Source organism: Dysidea avara, chromosome 11, assembly GCF_963678975.1.
Source record: "Dysidea avara chromosome 11, odDysAvar1.4, whole genome shotgun sequence".
NCBI classification, from domain to species: domain Eukaryota; kingdom Metazoa; phylum Porifera; class Demospongiae; order Dictyoceratida; family Dysideidae; genus Dysidea; species Dysidea avara.
Window position 1 is genome coordinate 22,005,751 of NC_089282.1, and position 17,795 is coordinate 22,023,545.

General features: G+C 37.4%; 1 protein-coding gene and 1 long non-coding RNA gene across 9 annotated transcripts in view; one reads left to right on the forward strand and one right to left on the reverse strand.

Annotated features, from left to right (window-relative positions):
• LOC136237589 (uncharacterized) overlaps positions 1–17,795 on the forward strand; it is a 76,256-nt gene that overhangs the window by 44,108 nt on the left and 14,353 nt on the right. Inside the window, exon 6 of the long non-coding RNA XR_010692568.1 lies at positions 1,379–1,457. This is a non-coding gene — a long non-coding RNA (uncharacterized lncRNA). The remainder of the gene's footprint in view (positions 1–1,378; positions 1,458–17,795) is intronic.
• Positions 614–17,472, reverse strand: LOC136237576 (uncharacterized). 8 transcript variants are annotated; one of them, XM_066027782.1, is made up of 7 exons: positions 17,313–17,472; positions 16,703–16,790; positions 16,147–16,271; positions 3,272–3,432; positions 1,713–2,109; positions 823–893; positions 614–765 (listed from the first exon to the last, which is right to left on the reverse strand). In XM_066027782.1, exons 1-5 carry the CDS (start codon positions 17,346–17,348, stop codon positions 2,034–2,036), a joined length of 486 nt encoding a protein of 161 aa, XP_065883854.1. In that variant the 5' UTR covers positions 17,349–17,472; the 3' UTR covers positions 614–765; positions 823–893; positions 1,713–2,033. The 8 variants fall into 8 exon arrangements, 4 of the variants coding, with proteins under 4 accessions (XP_065883854.1, XP_065883855.1, XP_065883856.1 ...); XM_066027783.1 differs by lacking the exon at positions 17,313–17,472 and adding an exon at positions 5,263–5,350 and having other exon boundaries at positions 3,272–3,521; positions 16,703–17,274; XM_066027784.1 differs by lacking the exon at positions 17,313–17,472 and adding an exon at positions 5,263–5,350 and having other exon boundaries at positions 16,703–17,267.

Here is a 17,795-nt window from a genome sequence, read left to right on the forward strand (position 1 = left end):
TTGCAGACTTTTGCAGTTAGCTTACCACCATAGATGTAGCCCATGAGATTTTAGTAGCTGTTTCCATTAGCACAGCAGCTAACTAGTTATCGTCTTCTAGCTATTTCTAGCCACTTATATCACTTTAGCCCTTCTTTTAATACCCCTAATATTTTCATGCATTGCGTTACCAAGATGGTGAGGCTGCAGTCCAGGTAAACAATAGACTGTTTTGTATTGCTTTGTAGTATAGCCTTATCCTTGTATAGATGGAAACTTCTTTGCTTGATAAAGTAAGGGGCTTCAACCTATGGCCTAGCTACATGGTAGGATTCTATGCAACATTATAAGAGAGGACCGTAGTCATTTGATGGGCTGCTAACTGGTGTACTGTAAGTGCTTCTACAACACATCAAAATTTTTGATATGTTGTAGGTTTAGATTTCTGGATGAAGAGCACTTTGTCATCTGGTGTCAGTATCATGTTAAGGGGTGTGGGTTCTATACTGACGATGAACAAGCTAAAGGAGCATCAGTTACTCTGCCTGTTCCATTAAGAACATTTTCGTGTAGCATACATATTCTAATCATAATCATTTCAATCTGCAATCATAATTAATAGTTATTTCTGACATTATCACTTTAATAATAATCAATTCAATAAAATGTATTGATAAACACACAAATAAAATTGAAATAAAAAATATGTGTGTGGTAGATTATAGCACCACTGAGTGTCACTGGTTTACTCACAATCTTGTTTGTATACTTTAGCCAGTGTTGAATCTGTTGTAGAAGGAATCCTGACAAGTTAACAGGTACATAAATAATGAACGTACTTACCAGTGTACAATGATCTGGTGATGCCAGAGTGAGTAACCAGTTTTGGAGTACTTTTTTGTTGCATGTTAGACCTGAGGATAAACCACGATATCTGTTACACCAAGTCACACGTGTGCATATTACATGCACAAAGATTGTTGTACTAGCAGTCAAATCCTCCCAGGGCAGTACTATAGTAACCTACAGGAGGACTGCTCCATATCTCACATATAGAGGTCGTAGAACCCAAAGTTCCACAATGGCCCCAAATTCACTGTGTGACATGGACAGTTGGATATTGCTTCCCCAATTGACACCATGTCCCCATTGTATGACTGTAGATTGGGAACACACTCATTCACTCACTCAATACATGACCAACTATTTGTATGTCATTAAAATGCACTGATGTATTTTATACCAAAACAGAATATCAGAATTTTCTAGCAGATTTGAAGCAATACAAGGTTGAAGTAGTGGGCGTTAACTACTAAACATGTGTTGTATAAATGACTAGAGAAAATATGTAATGGAACTGAACATGAGTAAAAAAAATTTAAAACTTATTTCCTTGCAGGATATTGAACCGCATAGATGACAAGTAACTGCATTGATGACAAGTGAATTTGATCACTCAAGATATCAAGTCAATTGATGTGAGTTAAATTTTTGTATATACCACTCAATGACTGGGATATTGATTTGGGTGAAAGACAATTCACAACCATGTACAACTTGTGTACCTTTAAATTTTAGTATTCATGATATTTTTCTGACTGCAATTAAGGTCAATTATACATATAGTGATTGTTGTAGTGCTTCGCTATGTGAAACTAATAAAACATTGGACAAGAGCAGCGTGCGTGCGTGCGTGCGTGCATTCATGTGTCAATTCAAAGTAGATATCTTACATGTGTTTCCACAGTTCTGTTAACAATTCTCCTCATATGGTTAGCGTTAATTGCTGTGCTGCCATGTAAAGATTAATATAGACCTAGGCTGACATGATGCTGTTAGCATCTATTACTAGTATATCCTTGTCCACTACACCACTACTGTTGTTGCAGCTTGTGATGGTCAGGGAAATTTGTTTAGCTCATTAGCTGAATGTAATCAGGAATGGCTATTGGATTACTCTGCTTCAAAAAACTCCAACTCTTTGTTCATTCTCAGTGTAGCAAGCTGCATTGAAATTGACACAATGCTTCATCCTTGTACTGAGTCTCCATATATCAAAGTACTGAGCCCCTTTGAACTTGATGAGCTCTGTTAAGGGACTTCGTCACTTCTCCAGTCCCCATAATTGGCCTAAAATACAAATACTTAGATAAATAACCAAATTTTGCGAAAAGGTACCTTTCCCCACATTTTCCATGCCAGCAAACTAAATGTTATAATAGCTGGCTTCACTCATTGAAAATTTAATCCAACAGTCAAAATGTTGTGAAGTTTTAAAATTCAAAAATGTGGGTATGTGAAAAAGCTCACATATGCATTTACTACTTGCAATATGTGTAGTTTGTGTGTGTTTGTACACATCATTGTAACTTGTTATACATCTTTTACACACACCAAACCACTGACCATTTCAGAAGTCACTCTCTAAGAGAATCCATTATGTACCAGAATTAATGCTACAACTAGCAAATTTTGTTGGTAATTTTGTAGGAGTTCACATCTACTTGTATTGTTTATCGTATACGTCTATTTCTTGTGACACATGTGCACACACAACACACGTATGGTATTTTACTGGAAAATAGCTGCAGCTTGCATAATAGTTGCCCCTGGACAGTAGACGCAGTGCAAACTTGAATTATTGTCATAAGAACCACCCTCGGATTAGAGCCACAGCTTGTATCTAAATATGTGTAAGTGTTGATAACACATGTTTGAAGGAGAAACTAAGCAAAGGATCTATTGTAAGCCAGGAAATAGAGTTTTTGAGAGGAGCTAAGTTATGGATAACGGTATTAAAGGATGGTTAAAGGAGCCCATGTGGCCTTCTGCTACACAAGCTCATAGTAGCGACCTTAGCCGCCTTTACATTGTACCTGCCCTGTTCCTCTCATGAAAGTTATAGTAGCCACGGCTATTAACTAGTATACATGTAAGCCCAGAGAAAATCACCAGGTCCAAAAATCATGGACAGACGAACAGACATAAAGGGTGTAAATAAGCCTCACTTGTGGATATTGCCAAGTACAAAAAAATGAAAAATTTGATATATCAGTAAAGTATTAAAAACAGAAAAATACATACTAAATTGAAAAAGAAACTCCATTACTGTACCATAAAGAGACTAACAGCCAGAGATTATTATACCAAAGAAAGAACTTTCATAATAAACATGTGTACACAACATGGTGGTCACATGATAAACATGTGTACACACATGGTGGTCACATGATAAACATGTGTAAACACATACATTTATAGTGTATGTGTTACACACAACACAATAGCTCACATGATGTCCTGCAAAGCCTGAGATCCACTGGTGGAAGAAGAAAGGGTTGACTGGAGCCCTGATGGTCCTGGCAGATCATCTGATAGTGGTAATGACCCAATACCACCACTAGTCACAGACAAGTCTAATCCTAGTACAGTTTTCTCCTGCACTAGTTTGTCCTAAATGGTAACAATGATACATTATTTCACTGCTCCGGTCATCTTACTATAAACCACTATCAGTAGTTCCACTACACCAATTACAGGGACTCAGGGAGTATATTCATATATACAACTTGCTCTTACACAAACCAATTGCTTACTATTGTAATATTATCACAGTGGCACACACTTTTAGCAGTACAAGAGACATATTTGAAATACAAATAAAATCACACAGGTATTAGGACACTACTTACTGGCCTCTTGTTGATGCTTTGATAGGTGTGGATTGTTTAAATTTACTGTTAGGAGTTGTCTAGATATGTGGGATTTGGTCCAGAATAAAATATTTTAAAATGGACAATTGTTTAAGAATTATCATGTACAGAAGTAATTCACATATCAACGTTTACTTTGATCAAAGGATCAGTACAATTCTGATGGTAAAACACGCCTTATCCTCATAAATGATAGTGCTGTACGATACCAACCAAAGTTTGTGTATCCTGATACTGTTACTTAAGCATCACGATATACATTAAGTATTGGGTATTAACTGAAAAACAGTGAAGCTTGCAATAATGTAGTAAGTTACAAATTAAAAACATAACATGTGAGAGAGAGAAACCATCAATATTGATGAATGACAAGGTTTAACATTTTCTGGATGCCACAAAACACCTGTGAAAATATAACTATCATAGGCATGGCATAGCCTAGTCTAGCTCCACCAACTTAGTAATAGAACCTTTGAGAAAATTTTATTTAGTACAAGACATTCTGTACAAGACATTCTGTACAGGCTGAGTACTAGCGTCCTATGTGTAGCCACTAGTATAGTGGTTACTGAATAAGTTGAAATGAATGCGAATATCCCATAGCGAGTGTATTACAAGTACAAAAACTAACCTGTGATGACTCCACAACTCTTCCCGGTTCCACCTTTCGTTTGTACTGCTTGCACTAGCAAGCAGAATTAGATTCACACGTTTTAGCGTGTCTGACTACTGGGACGCCATTTTGACACAAGATTATTTCGTCACGTGCGCTTAATTTAATATACCCGATACAGGCGATACCTAGACTTTCCTTCACAATACCAAACCAGGTATCAATACTATCGCAGTATCGATACTATCACACAGCTCTAATAAATGACCACCAATTTGTCATCCTTATTTCAAGCACTGGAGTGGTTAATTTAGTACAATTAATATACCACAAGATGACACGACATTATGTAAACCCTTTGACCTTTTCTTAATTGTGAAACCTGGTGTGGGGTATCTTTAGGGTGGTTGGGAAAATTATTACTAGCCTACCAGGGATAAGACCATCTGGTCTGGGATTGTATTTTCTATGTTCAACAGTTTTGATATCAAGATTCTGATTCCATGCTGTTAGTACTTTAATATTATCTTTTTAATCTGACATAATATCATGAGCGTGGGTGTATGTTTCATGTGTGTATACATGTAATGTGTAGTTCATGTAGTGTGTAGTAATTTAATTGACACATCACATGTCGACTGTGTCATTGGAAATACCATTACACTGCACGGGTGGGGCATCTGCAGTACATCAGCCACACCCCAAACTTCTGATGCAAACCTACCACACTAAGAATCTCCTAGCCAGTACTGTGGATGTATCTTTCAAGTCAATTAAAAGTGTCACTTCAAGTGACGTATGGTATATACTCGTACCTGCTCTGTCTGCATTGTGTAAAACTTTTTTGTTGTTGCAATTGTTATTAATCGGGGGTATGGCATGTATAACATCTTAGCCACACACCCAAATATTGTGCAGGCACACATCAACTGCTCTATATGGTAACTGTCAACTTACCAGCTAGTATAGGCATCCTGGCTTGGATGTAATCATCTGCTAGCTGATGGAAGAGTGTCTGTATGCAGCACTTGTGAGCTACAGATACCTGTAATAGAACAACTCTTAACACATCTTCATCATGTACAGTAGTGGGTGGTTATGTAGTTACTGGAGAACAACATATTAGGTGATCGTACACTTATTCAAGTGTGTAGTTTTAAGTTAGTGCACACTTCCGGGACAAGGCAACTGGCGCCATCCGACCTTCACCTACTTAAACATGTGGGCGACTGAGAACAAAGCTAATTGTTGTCACCTTACTTGTGCACAATGGACAAATATTTCCACAGCAAATTTGCCCTATACAGTTACCATTTCATACCTACTTGTATTGGACAATGAATAGCAAGTCTGTTAAGTGTTTAATAGGCGACAGAAACATTACAAACTTGCGTGTGAGTGTATTCGTAGTTCCATTCATCACTAAGTGTACGAGGAGTCCCATTAATCCCTGCAGTGCTTACGAGGCTTCACGATCTTTTATAACCGGCAAAGCACAGCCACGGACTGTCATTTGCTGCTTAGGGCTTACATAGTACAACGATCTAATCACCTTGTTAATTGCTCCAGCAAATTCATTGCCCATCATCTTTCACACCTGGTATGCCAATAGAATAAATTATTGCCTATTTCTTTGTTAAAGCACTGTTTTGTGTTCTATTTTATTCTTTCACTGTCAATTTTATTAATGCCAGGGGCACAACCACATTACCTAATTAATTCACTACCGGATATTATTTTTTTGTAGCAGGTAGTGAGTAATACAACAAAACTTTTGACAGGTAGATGTGCATGTGCATAAATTTTTAACGGGTGATAGCATTTTTGTCTTATGACATGTTGTCAAGCCGCACAACTGTTTGGTAACCAAACTGTAGTTAGCAAGCTTCACTGATGCAACACTCTAAGCCGCTAATAATCTTTGTGGTACTCCTACATACATGGCTTTCCCTAATGGATAGTTGGATACATCGGCTTCTCTAACATAACATTTTATGTTGAACTGTTACATCACTGTTAAACTTTACTATGACAAAAAAAAACTAAGTTTAATGGGCAAAACTTTTGTGGATTTCACAGTTTTTGACAAAACCAAGAAAGTTTCCCTGTGAATGCTATTACTAGCTACCTGTGATGAGTATCTGTCAGAGTCTGACTCACTTATAGAATATCTGGATTAGTTGATGTGTGAAGTAAGTTAATTTGCTTGACAATGCAGGAAAGTTCTGCAGCAGTTCAATTTCTTTTGTGAGCCACGCCCATATATTGGGATCATGTATCAGTGTCTATAGTCAAACGTGGCACCATACCCATTTATCAGTAAGGTGTGTTGCAGGGTATGCATGAAGCCATGTTCATTGCTGTATGGATGCTTACTTGGAGTCACGCCCACTGTACTAATCAATTGTACAGTGTGTGTATGCATGATACTCGTCATGAGCCACGCCTACTTAACAGCAATCTGCTTTGTTATACAAAATAATGGCTAAGTGGGTGCCACCATGCTTTCCTCTACTACAAATGTTTAAGTTAGCTTTCCCTCTACCATAAGGTTTTGCCCTTCTCCCTATATGATATAAATGCAGCAAAGAAAATGTAATGAAAGAATGCAGTAAAGGTTTGTAGTATTGTTGCCAGCAATAAGACTATTATTCAATGTAGACAGGATTAAGGTGATTAATAACAGACACAATCAAGTCTTGAAAAGATATGACAGGCACTAACAGGTTTGCACATGCAGCCATACATGCATTAATGCACTTATAACATCATACTTTGTATGGCTCCATTAAAAAGTTCTATCCAAGGAAGTGGATATATATAAAAGGATGATGCAATAATGACATGTGATGATGTAATGCTGGACATCTAATAGAACATCAGTTTGAGTTGTACAATTTGCATTTGTGATTCTGGCCCTAAAGACACTACCTTCCATCTCATGATGACATAGAAAGCTCAGTCAAAGTTTTTGTTTTATACAACAAGCTGCAGAAAATGCCAGAACAGAATCTAAGCCTACCAAGGAATCACAGACAAAGTAACGTCATCCTTAAAACAATTGTGCCCCTGTAAAGTTCATTATCTGTGCTATATTCATATTATATTAACTAAATCAAGATGTGTAATTGCATCTATCTAGCATTGATTTTGACAAGGAGTAAGTGTTCATTGCAGTGGGAGGAGTCATACAGCTGCTGAAAGTCTATCACAACTAGTCAGTGGTCTGTCAGCCGGTCTAATACATTACCGTGTACAAGACCTGTACTGGTAAGTTGTGTATGTGTTCTGTGAACTGTTGCAATGGGATGGGAGTAGAACTACATAATAGAACGTGCATTATCAAGAGGGGTTTTTGAATGCTTGCAACTTTATATATATATATATATATATGGTGCATACTACATACTATATTAGTTAATGAAATAGAAGCAACATCAAGGTTAACGTTTATGCTGTCAAATGGAACGTACATTGTTTGCATTTATTTTTAAAGTATGAAATTGTCTAAAAATAGTGCACATTGCAAAGTACAAAATTGGTACCCAAGAACTGGATTCAGCAACTAATCAATAACACTGTGTAACGTGTGTTTACCATGACAATGGGACCAGTGGAAAAACTGGAAATAGAAAAACACAAGAGAATACGTATCAGCAAAAGTAACCCGCCTTGTTTTGTCTCAGTGAAGTTAAAGTGCTCTAATAAAGCAGTCAAAATACTGTGATGTAACAGTCAGTACAATATAGTTAAGCAACTCAAAACATTTAACAGAAGTGCACAATACTCTTACATCAAAGAGAAGGTGTTTCAGCCACTGAGTTGTCCTTAAGTGATGAAAAATGATAGCTGATTTATTCAAAAAAAAAAACTACTCATGATCAACAGTGATAACAATAATCAATGTCCCCATCAACAAGATTGAAACCTTGTGTTGGTACTTTGTATGGACCACCCAACAAATGTCACAAAACTAACAACCAGTTCAGCAGGTTCAAGGGTAGCACTATCCAACCCAATGTCCACAAGATGAACCTTGCCTGCTATAGATTCTGGGGACCAGATAGCTCCGTTGAAACTACACAAGTAAATGCACAAGCTGCTACAGTAGGTGAAAGGCAAGTCTCAAGTTTAAGTGATATTTCACAGCAAAGAAATCAAGTCTGTAGCCTTAGGTTATGCATCTTTAGTCTTCGCGTTTTGCAACATCAGTTATCCTATAAACTATAAATACTTTGTGTATTTATTATAATATTCTTTTCATTTTGTAAACTGCAAAGATTGGACAATGGGTGAGAATTGTCACCTCTTGATGAACCAAGAACAAATATCCTCACTAGCCATTATAAGAGAACAGGCTAAAGTTCGTTACATGAAGTTTTTATCATGTCTGGAAGAAGATCAAGGACACAGCCAACAAGAGAGCCAATATGAGGATGATATTCAAAAACTAATCGTTATTTGATGAATGCATTTCAAGATTTAATGCTTATCAAAAAATTAAATTTTTTTTTGTCTGAAAGAAGCCACCAAGAGAGCTAACTCCAAAGAGAAGGTGTACCAGCCAAAGAAGGGACAGTGGATCCTCTTTTTGATCATGCAAGACAATGATTACTTATACACATTCATTATCCAGCAAAGATTTACATATTAAAAACATAATTACATAATATAGACACAGTTTGCATCATTTAATTTTTTGCAGTAAAGAGAAACAACTTGTTAAGTTTTGCATTCATCTGTCATTGAATCATTTCCAATGGACAATAGAAGCTTTGCGCAATGTAAAGCATACTGCGAGATCTGTTATCACATACAATATCTTAAGCATTGCCAGGAGAACAACTACCAACAATGTTGCCAAGTACATTTGTAGGAAAAGGAACTTTGGTCTGCCATGAAGGATTTTCACATGTCCACAAATCAAGAATTGTTCTCATTCACAATTCAGTACTGCTAGAACTGCATGTAACACAAAGTTTTTACAGTCACACATCTTGATGTACAAATTGTGAAGTTCTGTAATGTTTGGACTATTAAGCCTCTGAGTCAGGTGCAACAATTTCACAAACGTGTTAGCCAGACATCAACTCTCATAGTCACACAACTTTACGAGAGTTGATACCCAGGACTATGTTAGTGACACATGTGACATAATGAGGTGGACTAGTTGTCACCCTCAAAGTCACTTTGTGTGAAGGACTGTGATGGTGAACACTTGGACCATAATTGTTACAGACTTTCCGATATTGTGTGTCATTTGTTTTAAGGATAGTAACTTTGCTCTAACCATGAAGAAACATCACTCGTATTTGGATAGTATTCAATTGCATTGTATTAAGCCCAGTTCATACTTTTTACTTTACAGAAACTCTTTTAAATGTGATGTCTGGAAGACAGTTGAAGACACAGCCAGCAAGGGAACCTACTCCAAAGAGAAGGCGTAACAGCCAAAAAGGACGGTGAACCTTCAAATAGTTTTGGTCATCGACTGAGGTATGGACTACTCAACAACAGCCACAACAGAGACCTGCATCACCATCATCAACCAGTTCAGCAAGTTTTTAGGGTAGTACCATCTAACCCGATACCAACCTTATCTGCTCATCCTGTCAGACAACAGATAGATTGTGGGGACCAGATAGCACCATCAGCGCCAAGATCTACTAGGAGGACAAGCCATACCACCATTGTCAACTGGAGGGACACAGAGATAACCAGTGTAGTATGACATTGAACAGTCATCACACAGAGTTCCCACAATATATACTTTAGTCACTTTCAAGGAAAACACTTCAATGCAAGAAAATTAGTACAAATAAGAAGCATTTTGACTTCCCTGGAAGACACAGGGTAACAAACAGTAGCCATAAGAACATTGAAATGATATGACCTCACATGACATGAGAGACAACACAACTGTGTATGGACCACCCAACAAATGCCACAAAACTAATTACCAGTTCAGCAGGTTCAAGGGTAGCACTATCCAACCCAATGTTGACAAGGTCAACCTTGCCTACTCATCCTGACAGACAACAGATTCTGGGGCAGAGATAGCTCCGTTATAACTATTCAAAAATTATACAAGTAAATGCACAAGCTGCTGCAGTAGGTGAAAAGCACATCTTTTATGCTATGGACTCTGCGTATTTACTTATTCTGTCATTTTTTAAACTACAAAGATTGGACAGCGAGTCCCCTCTCCAAGTGCATCAGTTAAGTGCTGTAAACAACAGCACTGAAACAGATAGTGATTCTTACCATTAAATTAAAGTTCTAATGTAATAGTCTGTGTATTAAAAAGTAACAAAAGGAACACCCAGAGGATTCATGTAGAGAGGTTCCATATAGAGAGGATCCATATAGAGGTTCCGCTGTATAATGCAAGTTCATCTACAAGAGAAACCCATCAGTCAAAATGCAGCCAAACGTAAACACTGTTCTCTTCCACAACAACCACAAGTATGGCAGGCATTTCCATGTAACAAGCCACAACATGACAGGGCTGTAGAGTTTGTTGAAGTGACTTTGTGCACCAAAAAGAAACCCGATTAAATGGATTAATGATAGTTCACCCAGTAAAGGAGAATTGTCACCTCTTGACAAACCAAGAACAAAGACCACCCCGGGCCATTATAAGAGAACTGGCTACAGCTCATGTGAAGGATATTACATGAAGTTTTTATCATGTCTGGAAGAAGATCAAGGACACAGCCAACAAGAGAGCCAACACGAGTTAAATATACAAAAACTAGTAGTTATTTGATTAATGCAGTGCAAGATATATAAACTTTACTCCTTATAAAGAGTAAAGAATTAAACGAACATTTCTTGTCTGGAAGAAGTCACCAAGGGAACTAACTCCAAAGAGAAGGTGTACCAGCCAAAGAATGGACAGTGGATCCTCTTTTTGATCAAATACAAGAGATGATAACTTATACACAGTCATCTTCCAGCACGTTTAAAGCATTTATGATGAAATATAGACCGTCATTGTATCATTGGCAATGGAAGTTAAAGCACACTGGGAGATCTGTTACCACACGCAATGTCTTGAGCATTGTCAGGAGAATAGTCACCAATAGTGTTGTCAAGTATAATGCAAGGATGCAGCCAGTCTATAGAGAAGGTGTACCTGCCTAAGAGGGGACAGTGGGGCATGCTGTTAAATTACTTTTGCATTTGAGTCAACTACTGAAAAGTGAAGTGGTTGCAGTTTTGGAGTCATTACTTTGTCATGTCTTCTTCCAGCTGTATTTCCAGAATTTACTCTAGTTACAAATTTAGCAGGTTGGGTTGACAAGTAAGTAACAGAACATAAAGTAGCATTATACTCTGGTGTAAAAGTTTTCGTTTGTTTCTTGGTCCTCTTTGATGAGATCTTGCAGCAAAGATTTGCATGTGGTTGTATTCAAAGAAAAATAAGTTTTGTTTATTTTTAGTCTGTAGTGAGTCCTTGTAGTTGTTCTTGTAGTCCTTGTATGTTGTTGTTAATGCCTTCTTGAAGTCTTTGTGTGCATTCCTAAAGTCCTCTTGGCACTTTAATTAGAGAGGACAGCTTGTCTTCAGGAGTAATGTGACCACGACCAAAATAACACCTTCAGATTTGAAGTTGTGGTCCAACTGTAGTTGCCATACAATGACTGGTGACATGCAGCATCATTCTGCATCACTACAATACTGTAGAACAAAAGTCAAATATGTACAATATACTCATTACAGCGGCGTATTATCTCCTGCAAACAGGAGCCATGAGTGCCTTTATACTATTCAGCCTAAATGTAGCTATCTGATTAATGCAGTACAAGATATACCAGCCAAAGAAGGGACAGTGGGACATGCCGTTTAAGTAATTTTGCATTTGAATTAATTACTGAGAAGTGAAGTGGTTACAGTGTTGTAGTCATTACTTTGCCATGTCTCCTTCCAGCTGTATTTCCAGAACTTGTTCTAGTTAAAAATTTAGCAGATTGGGTTGACAAGTAATTAACAGAACACAAAGTAGCATTATATTCTGGTGTAAATGTTTTCATTTGTTTCTTAGTCCTCCTTGATCAAATGTAAGATATGATAGTCATCTTCCAGCAAAGATTTGTATGTTTAAAACATTTATAATTCATAAACAACTTAGTAATATAATATAGATGCAGTTTGCACCATAATTTAAGCACCATTTGTTAATATAGTAAAAGAAGCAACTTGTTATAGATTGCCTTCATCTGTCGTTGGATCATGTGATGGACAATGGAAGCTTTTACATGTTGTAAAGCACACTGGGAGATCTGTTACCACACTCAATGTTTAGTTAGGCATGGACCATCCAATATCACTCACAATAAATACCATGATCCATCAGTGCCAGCCATTAAGTGAAGGAGGGGTTGAGGCAATTGATGGGGATCACTAACATGCTGGAGATGAGTGAGCTGATGATGTATTTTTATGTAATGCAGGAGTCAATCCATATCAAAGTCTCGTCATTTAACACAATTAGTTCTTCATATTTATTGCATATTTAATGAATTTACAATTATGCTAGCATTGTAATTTGAGTAAAAGACAAAGTCGTTGTTGCTGTAGAGAGGTATAGCAGCTTATTATAGAATGTCCTTATGGATGAAGAAGTTTTTACACATCATTAAGTCACTGCAAGATCTGTTATCAATATTATATTGTTTATAGTACCCTTAAAAGATAACAAGCTTTGACAGGAGAATTGGTACTGGCAGTGTTACCAAGTACATTTTGAGGGAAAGCAGATTTAGTCAGCGATGAAGGATTGTAATATGTCTACAAATCAAGGATCCTTCTACTTATTCTAACCTGCTAACCTGCTTGTTCATAATATTCAAACAAAATTAATATTACCTCTAATTTCTTTATTTGTTCATCTTTAGCCCATAGTGAGTCCTTGTAATTGTTCTTGGAGTTTCGTATGCTGTTGTTAATGCCTTCTTGAAGTCTTCATGTACGTTCCTAAAGTCTTCCTGTACATTCCTAAAGTCCTTGTGGGCTTTGTTTAGAGAGGATGTGTCTTCTTGATGCCGTCTTGAAGTCCTTGCAATCATGTCTTCAGGAGTAATGTGACCATAATCAAACCAAAATCTTAGGCTTTGAAGTTGTGGTCCAACTGCAGTTGCCATACGATGACTGGCAACACGCATCATCATTCCAGCCATCCGTCTTGAGTCACTATGGCTTATTGGGTCTAATATATACATTCAAACTTAATACACTTGTTACAGCAGTGTACCTTCTGTTCTGACTTGCATTTGCTTTTGAATTTTGGCAATGGAAGTTAAACCACAGTATGAGATATCCGTTACCACACACAATGTCTTGAGCGTTTTCAGGAGAATAGGCACCAACAAATACCACCAACCATGAGTACCATCCATCAAATGAAGGAGGTTTTAGGCAAGTGATAGAGATTACTAACATGCTGAGGATAAGCGAGTTGAATGTTTCTTTTTGATTTAATGCAATAGTCAGTTCATATCAAAAAGTCGCCATCCAGCAAAGAATAAGAATTATGCCAGCTTATTATAGAATGTCTTTATTCATCTTTAGTCTGTAGTGAGTCATATTTTGACCTTTGTTGAGTCTTTATAGCCGTTCTTGGAGTCCTCGTAGGCTGCCTTCTTGAAGTCTTGTGTATGTTCCTAAAGCCCTCATGTTCATTCCTAAAGTCCTCGTGATAGAGTGAACAAGTATTCCATCCACAACCAAGCCAAAACCTTCGGCTTTCTAGTTATGGTCCAACTGCAGTTACCATACGCCGAATGGTGACACTCAGCATCATATCAGTCATCCGTCCTCGTCACTATGGCTGATTATACTCTGGAACAAAAGTCAAATATGGACATTCAAACTAATACACTCGTTAAGCTACCATTGGATGATAAAATTAAGACTAATAGCTCAAAGCTGCTTAAAATTTTGAGCCATCTTTCAACATTGTAACATCCAATGCTTATGCGACATTTTTCTTTAAATTTTGTGTAATCTGTATTGCATCCTGATGTGTGTTGTACTATTATATGCCAATAACAGCAAACTTAGTTGCTTCTCTATATCAGACCAATTCTGATCAGCTATTTTATTCTTGTGATAGTTTAATTGATGGACACTGGGATGTTCCCTTTTATTGATCTCAGGGAAGTCTTTCAATATGTGCTTCGCCATTTCCCTTTCTTCTCTACTGGCAATTTCACCGATCAACAAATGTGCTTCTAAATGTTCTAACTTGCCCAACTTATTCTTCATCTCGTGCAACTTCTTCTCCATCTCGTGCAACTTCTTCTCCATCTCGTGCAACTTCTTCTCCATTTCTTTCATATCATTTTCTAGTTTATACTCATATCCTGAAAAACGTGCAGCAGTGAGATCTCATAATGGATGATAATGCATTGTATAGTGAATATGGTACCAGAGTACAGTGATGGATCTAGGAATTAAGTAGTGCATATATACAACTTGCTCTTACACAAACCAATTGTTTGTTATTGTAAAATCACAGTGGCATGCACTTTTAGCAAGTGCTTTGAAATGCAAATTGTTTGTTTACTTTAGTAAAATCACACAGATCACAAATCAAATTGATCAATTAGGCATGTCACGTTTGCTAGTAGAACTGTCGAGGCAGGGAATGGTGACCATGATGACATCTTGAGTAGAATCTCCATGATCATGAAGAAAAGTTGATGTTTGCCTTCCAGGTTAACTGCCTGTGTCTTTCTCTTTGTAGAGCAAGTCCCTCTGTGCAATGTGCCATACTTCCATACTTTTCTCTAGTACACTGTTCTTTCACTCAGTATTCACGTATACATAAGTGTGCCCACTGCACTCATACAATTAGTCACCAATCAACACAAATCACTGAGTTGTTTGAGCGATGCCATAGAACTGTATAGACTCAGCATATAGCTTTTTCATCAGTTCGATGCTCTCCCTTCCCACTATATACTCTTGGTTGAAAAAATGACAATGATCTTGTTTACATTTACTGTATCATAAAGAAATGCATGTGACAGGCATCCTGTTGGGGCTACAGAAATGAAACAAAGATTTTTTTGAATTCTCTGTGAGTGGGCAAATACAGCAGTGTAGTTTTAATTGATTTGAGTCTCCCTTCTCCGAGTAATGGCCTGATAAAAACTTACATATGTTTTCATTGTAGCATACGTAAATTTACAAAGCTATTTTTTAAGTTAAGCTTTTCTCAATGCGCTTGTGCGAACAAGTCGGGTTTTAGCTGAGACAGTCACAATTAATTTACTACAAGGTGACACATTATATGTAACCTTATGACATTTGTGAAACCTGATGTGGAGTATCAATAGGGTGGTTGGAAAATTACTATCCTACCAGGGATAGGACCATCTGGTCTGGGATTTTTTTCTATATTCAACAGTTTCAATATGAAGATTGTGATTCCCTGCTTTAACTTGAGCGAGATCAACTTGAAGATACTCTAATAAAGAGGTCACAGCCATCATGGCTATGCTATAACAAAAAGTTAACAAACTCCATTAATTTAAATATGAAATAGGGTTCCAGCGATAAAAAGTAGGGAAACAAGGGATACAATTGATGGTAACTATTACAACAAAGCTATGTAGGAAATTCCTACTTTATAATTGAACAGGGGTAGTAACATGTCATTATAGTGATTTTCTCACAAAGCAGTATGTTGTAATAGCTACCATCACCTCTTGTTTCACTATTATCACTGGAACCATAAGTCATTTTTAAAACTAAATTTTCTAGTACACTACACCAGTGTTGCTATTGTGTTATTCTACTTTTAAAACAACAACTCTACACTTCTGTGTTTACCTGAATACAATACTTGATCCTTGTGCCAGGTCTGTGTATGTCAAAGTGCCTTGCTCTTTTATTTTTAAAGTCTGTTAATCCATTCAAAGACTTTCCCCACTTCTCCAGTCCTCCATCATTAACATCTGGGTTTAAAAGCCAAATAAATAGATGTGTTACACTTCAAAAACATTTATCTTTTGCACCTGGTATGTGTACGTATATATGTAATGTGTAGTTGATGTGGTGTGTAGTAACTCATTGACACATGACTGTGTGTCATTGGAAAACAGTATTTTTACACTGCACGAGTGTGGAATCTGCAGTACATCAGCCACACCCCTAATATACCCCTACATCAGCTAGCCAGTACTAGTATCCTGGCTTGGATGTAGTTGTCTTCCAACTCAACTGAAAGTGTCACTGAGTGACATACAGATTACACTCATACCTGCTGTGTAAAACTTCTCTGCTGCTGCAATTGCTATTAATTTGGGACATATATAGCATCTTAGCCACACACCCAAATATTGTGCAGACACACATCAACTGCTCTATATGGTAACTGTTAACTTACCAGCTAGTATAGGCATCCTGGCTTGGATGTAATCATCTGCTAGCTGATGGAAGAGTGTCTGTATGCAGCACTTGTGAGCTACAGACACCTGTAATAGAACAACTATTAACACATCTTCATCATATGTGCAGTAGTGGGTGGTTATGTAGTTAGCTAATACTGGAGAACAATAATCTAACAACATATTAGATGATCGTACACTTATTTCAAGTGTGTACTTTTAAATTAGTGCACACTTCCGGGACAAAGCAACTGGCGCCATACGACCTTCACCTAATTAAACATGTGGGCGACTGAGAACAATTGTCACCTTGCATGTACACAATGGACGAATAATTCCACAGTAAATTTGATACATCTATTGCCCTATATAGTTACTATTTCATAGCTATGTGGATTGGACAATGAATAGCAAGTCTGTTAAGTGTGTGATACATGACAGAAACATTACAAACTTGCGTGCGAGTGTATTTGTAGCTCCATTCATTGTTATGTTTACCCATCATCTCTGCAGCGCTTACGAGGTTTCACGATCTTTTATATATGGCAAAGCACAGCCACGGACTGTCATTTGCTGCTTAGGGCTTACATAGTACAACGATCTAATCACCTTGTTAATTGTTCCAGCAAATTCATTGCCCATCATCCTTCACACCTGGTATGCCAATAGAATAAATTATTGCCTATTTCTTTGTTAAAGTACTGTTTTGCGTTCTATTTTATTATTTTACTGTCAATTTCATTAATGCCGGGGGCGCGATCACATTACCTAATTGATTCACTGATTATTTACTGGACATGCAATAAAAATTTTGACGGGTAGACGTGCGCATGCATAAATTTTTAACGGGTTATAGCATTTTGGTCTTGTGACATATTGTCAAGCCACACAACTGTTTGGTAACCAAAGTGTAGTTAGCAAGCTTCACTGGTGCCACATTATAAGCCACTAATAATATTTGTGGTACTCCTACATACATGGCTTTCCCTAATGAAATTGACAAGGAAAAAACATCCTGACTGCCTGGCAGACTCCTGTAAGCGTTCGAGCGTTAATCGGATGGCTGCAGGTTCAAGGCTGCCTTCAGCACAA

Coding starts and splice junctions, on each gene's coding strand:
- LOC136237576 (XM_066027781.1), bottom strand. CDS start 16,886: ATGTTGTTAGATTATTGTTCTCCAGTATTAGCTAACTACATAACCACC. Junction 3,433..16,146: donor GGATCAAGTATTGTATTCAG/GTAAACACAGAA, acceptor GTTACCATTTAG/GACAAACTAGTGCAGGAGAA. Junction 2,110..3,271: donor CAGGCTTTGCAGGACATCAT/GTGAGCTATTGT, acceptor TTTGTATTTTAG/GCCAATTATGGGGACTGGAG.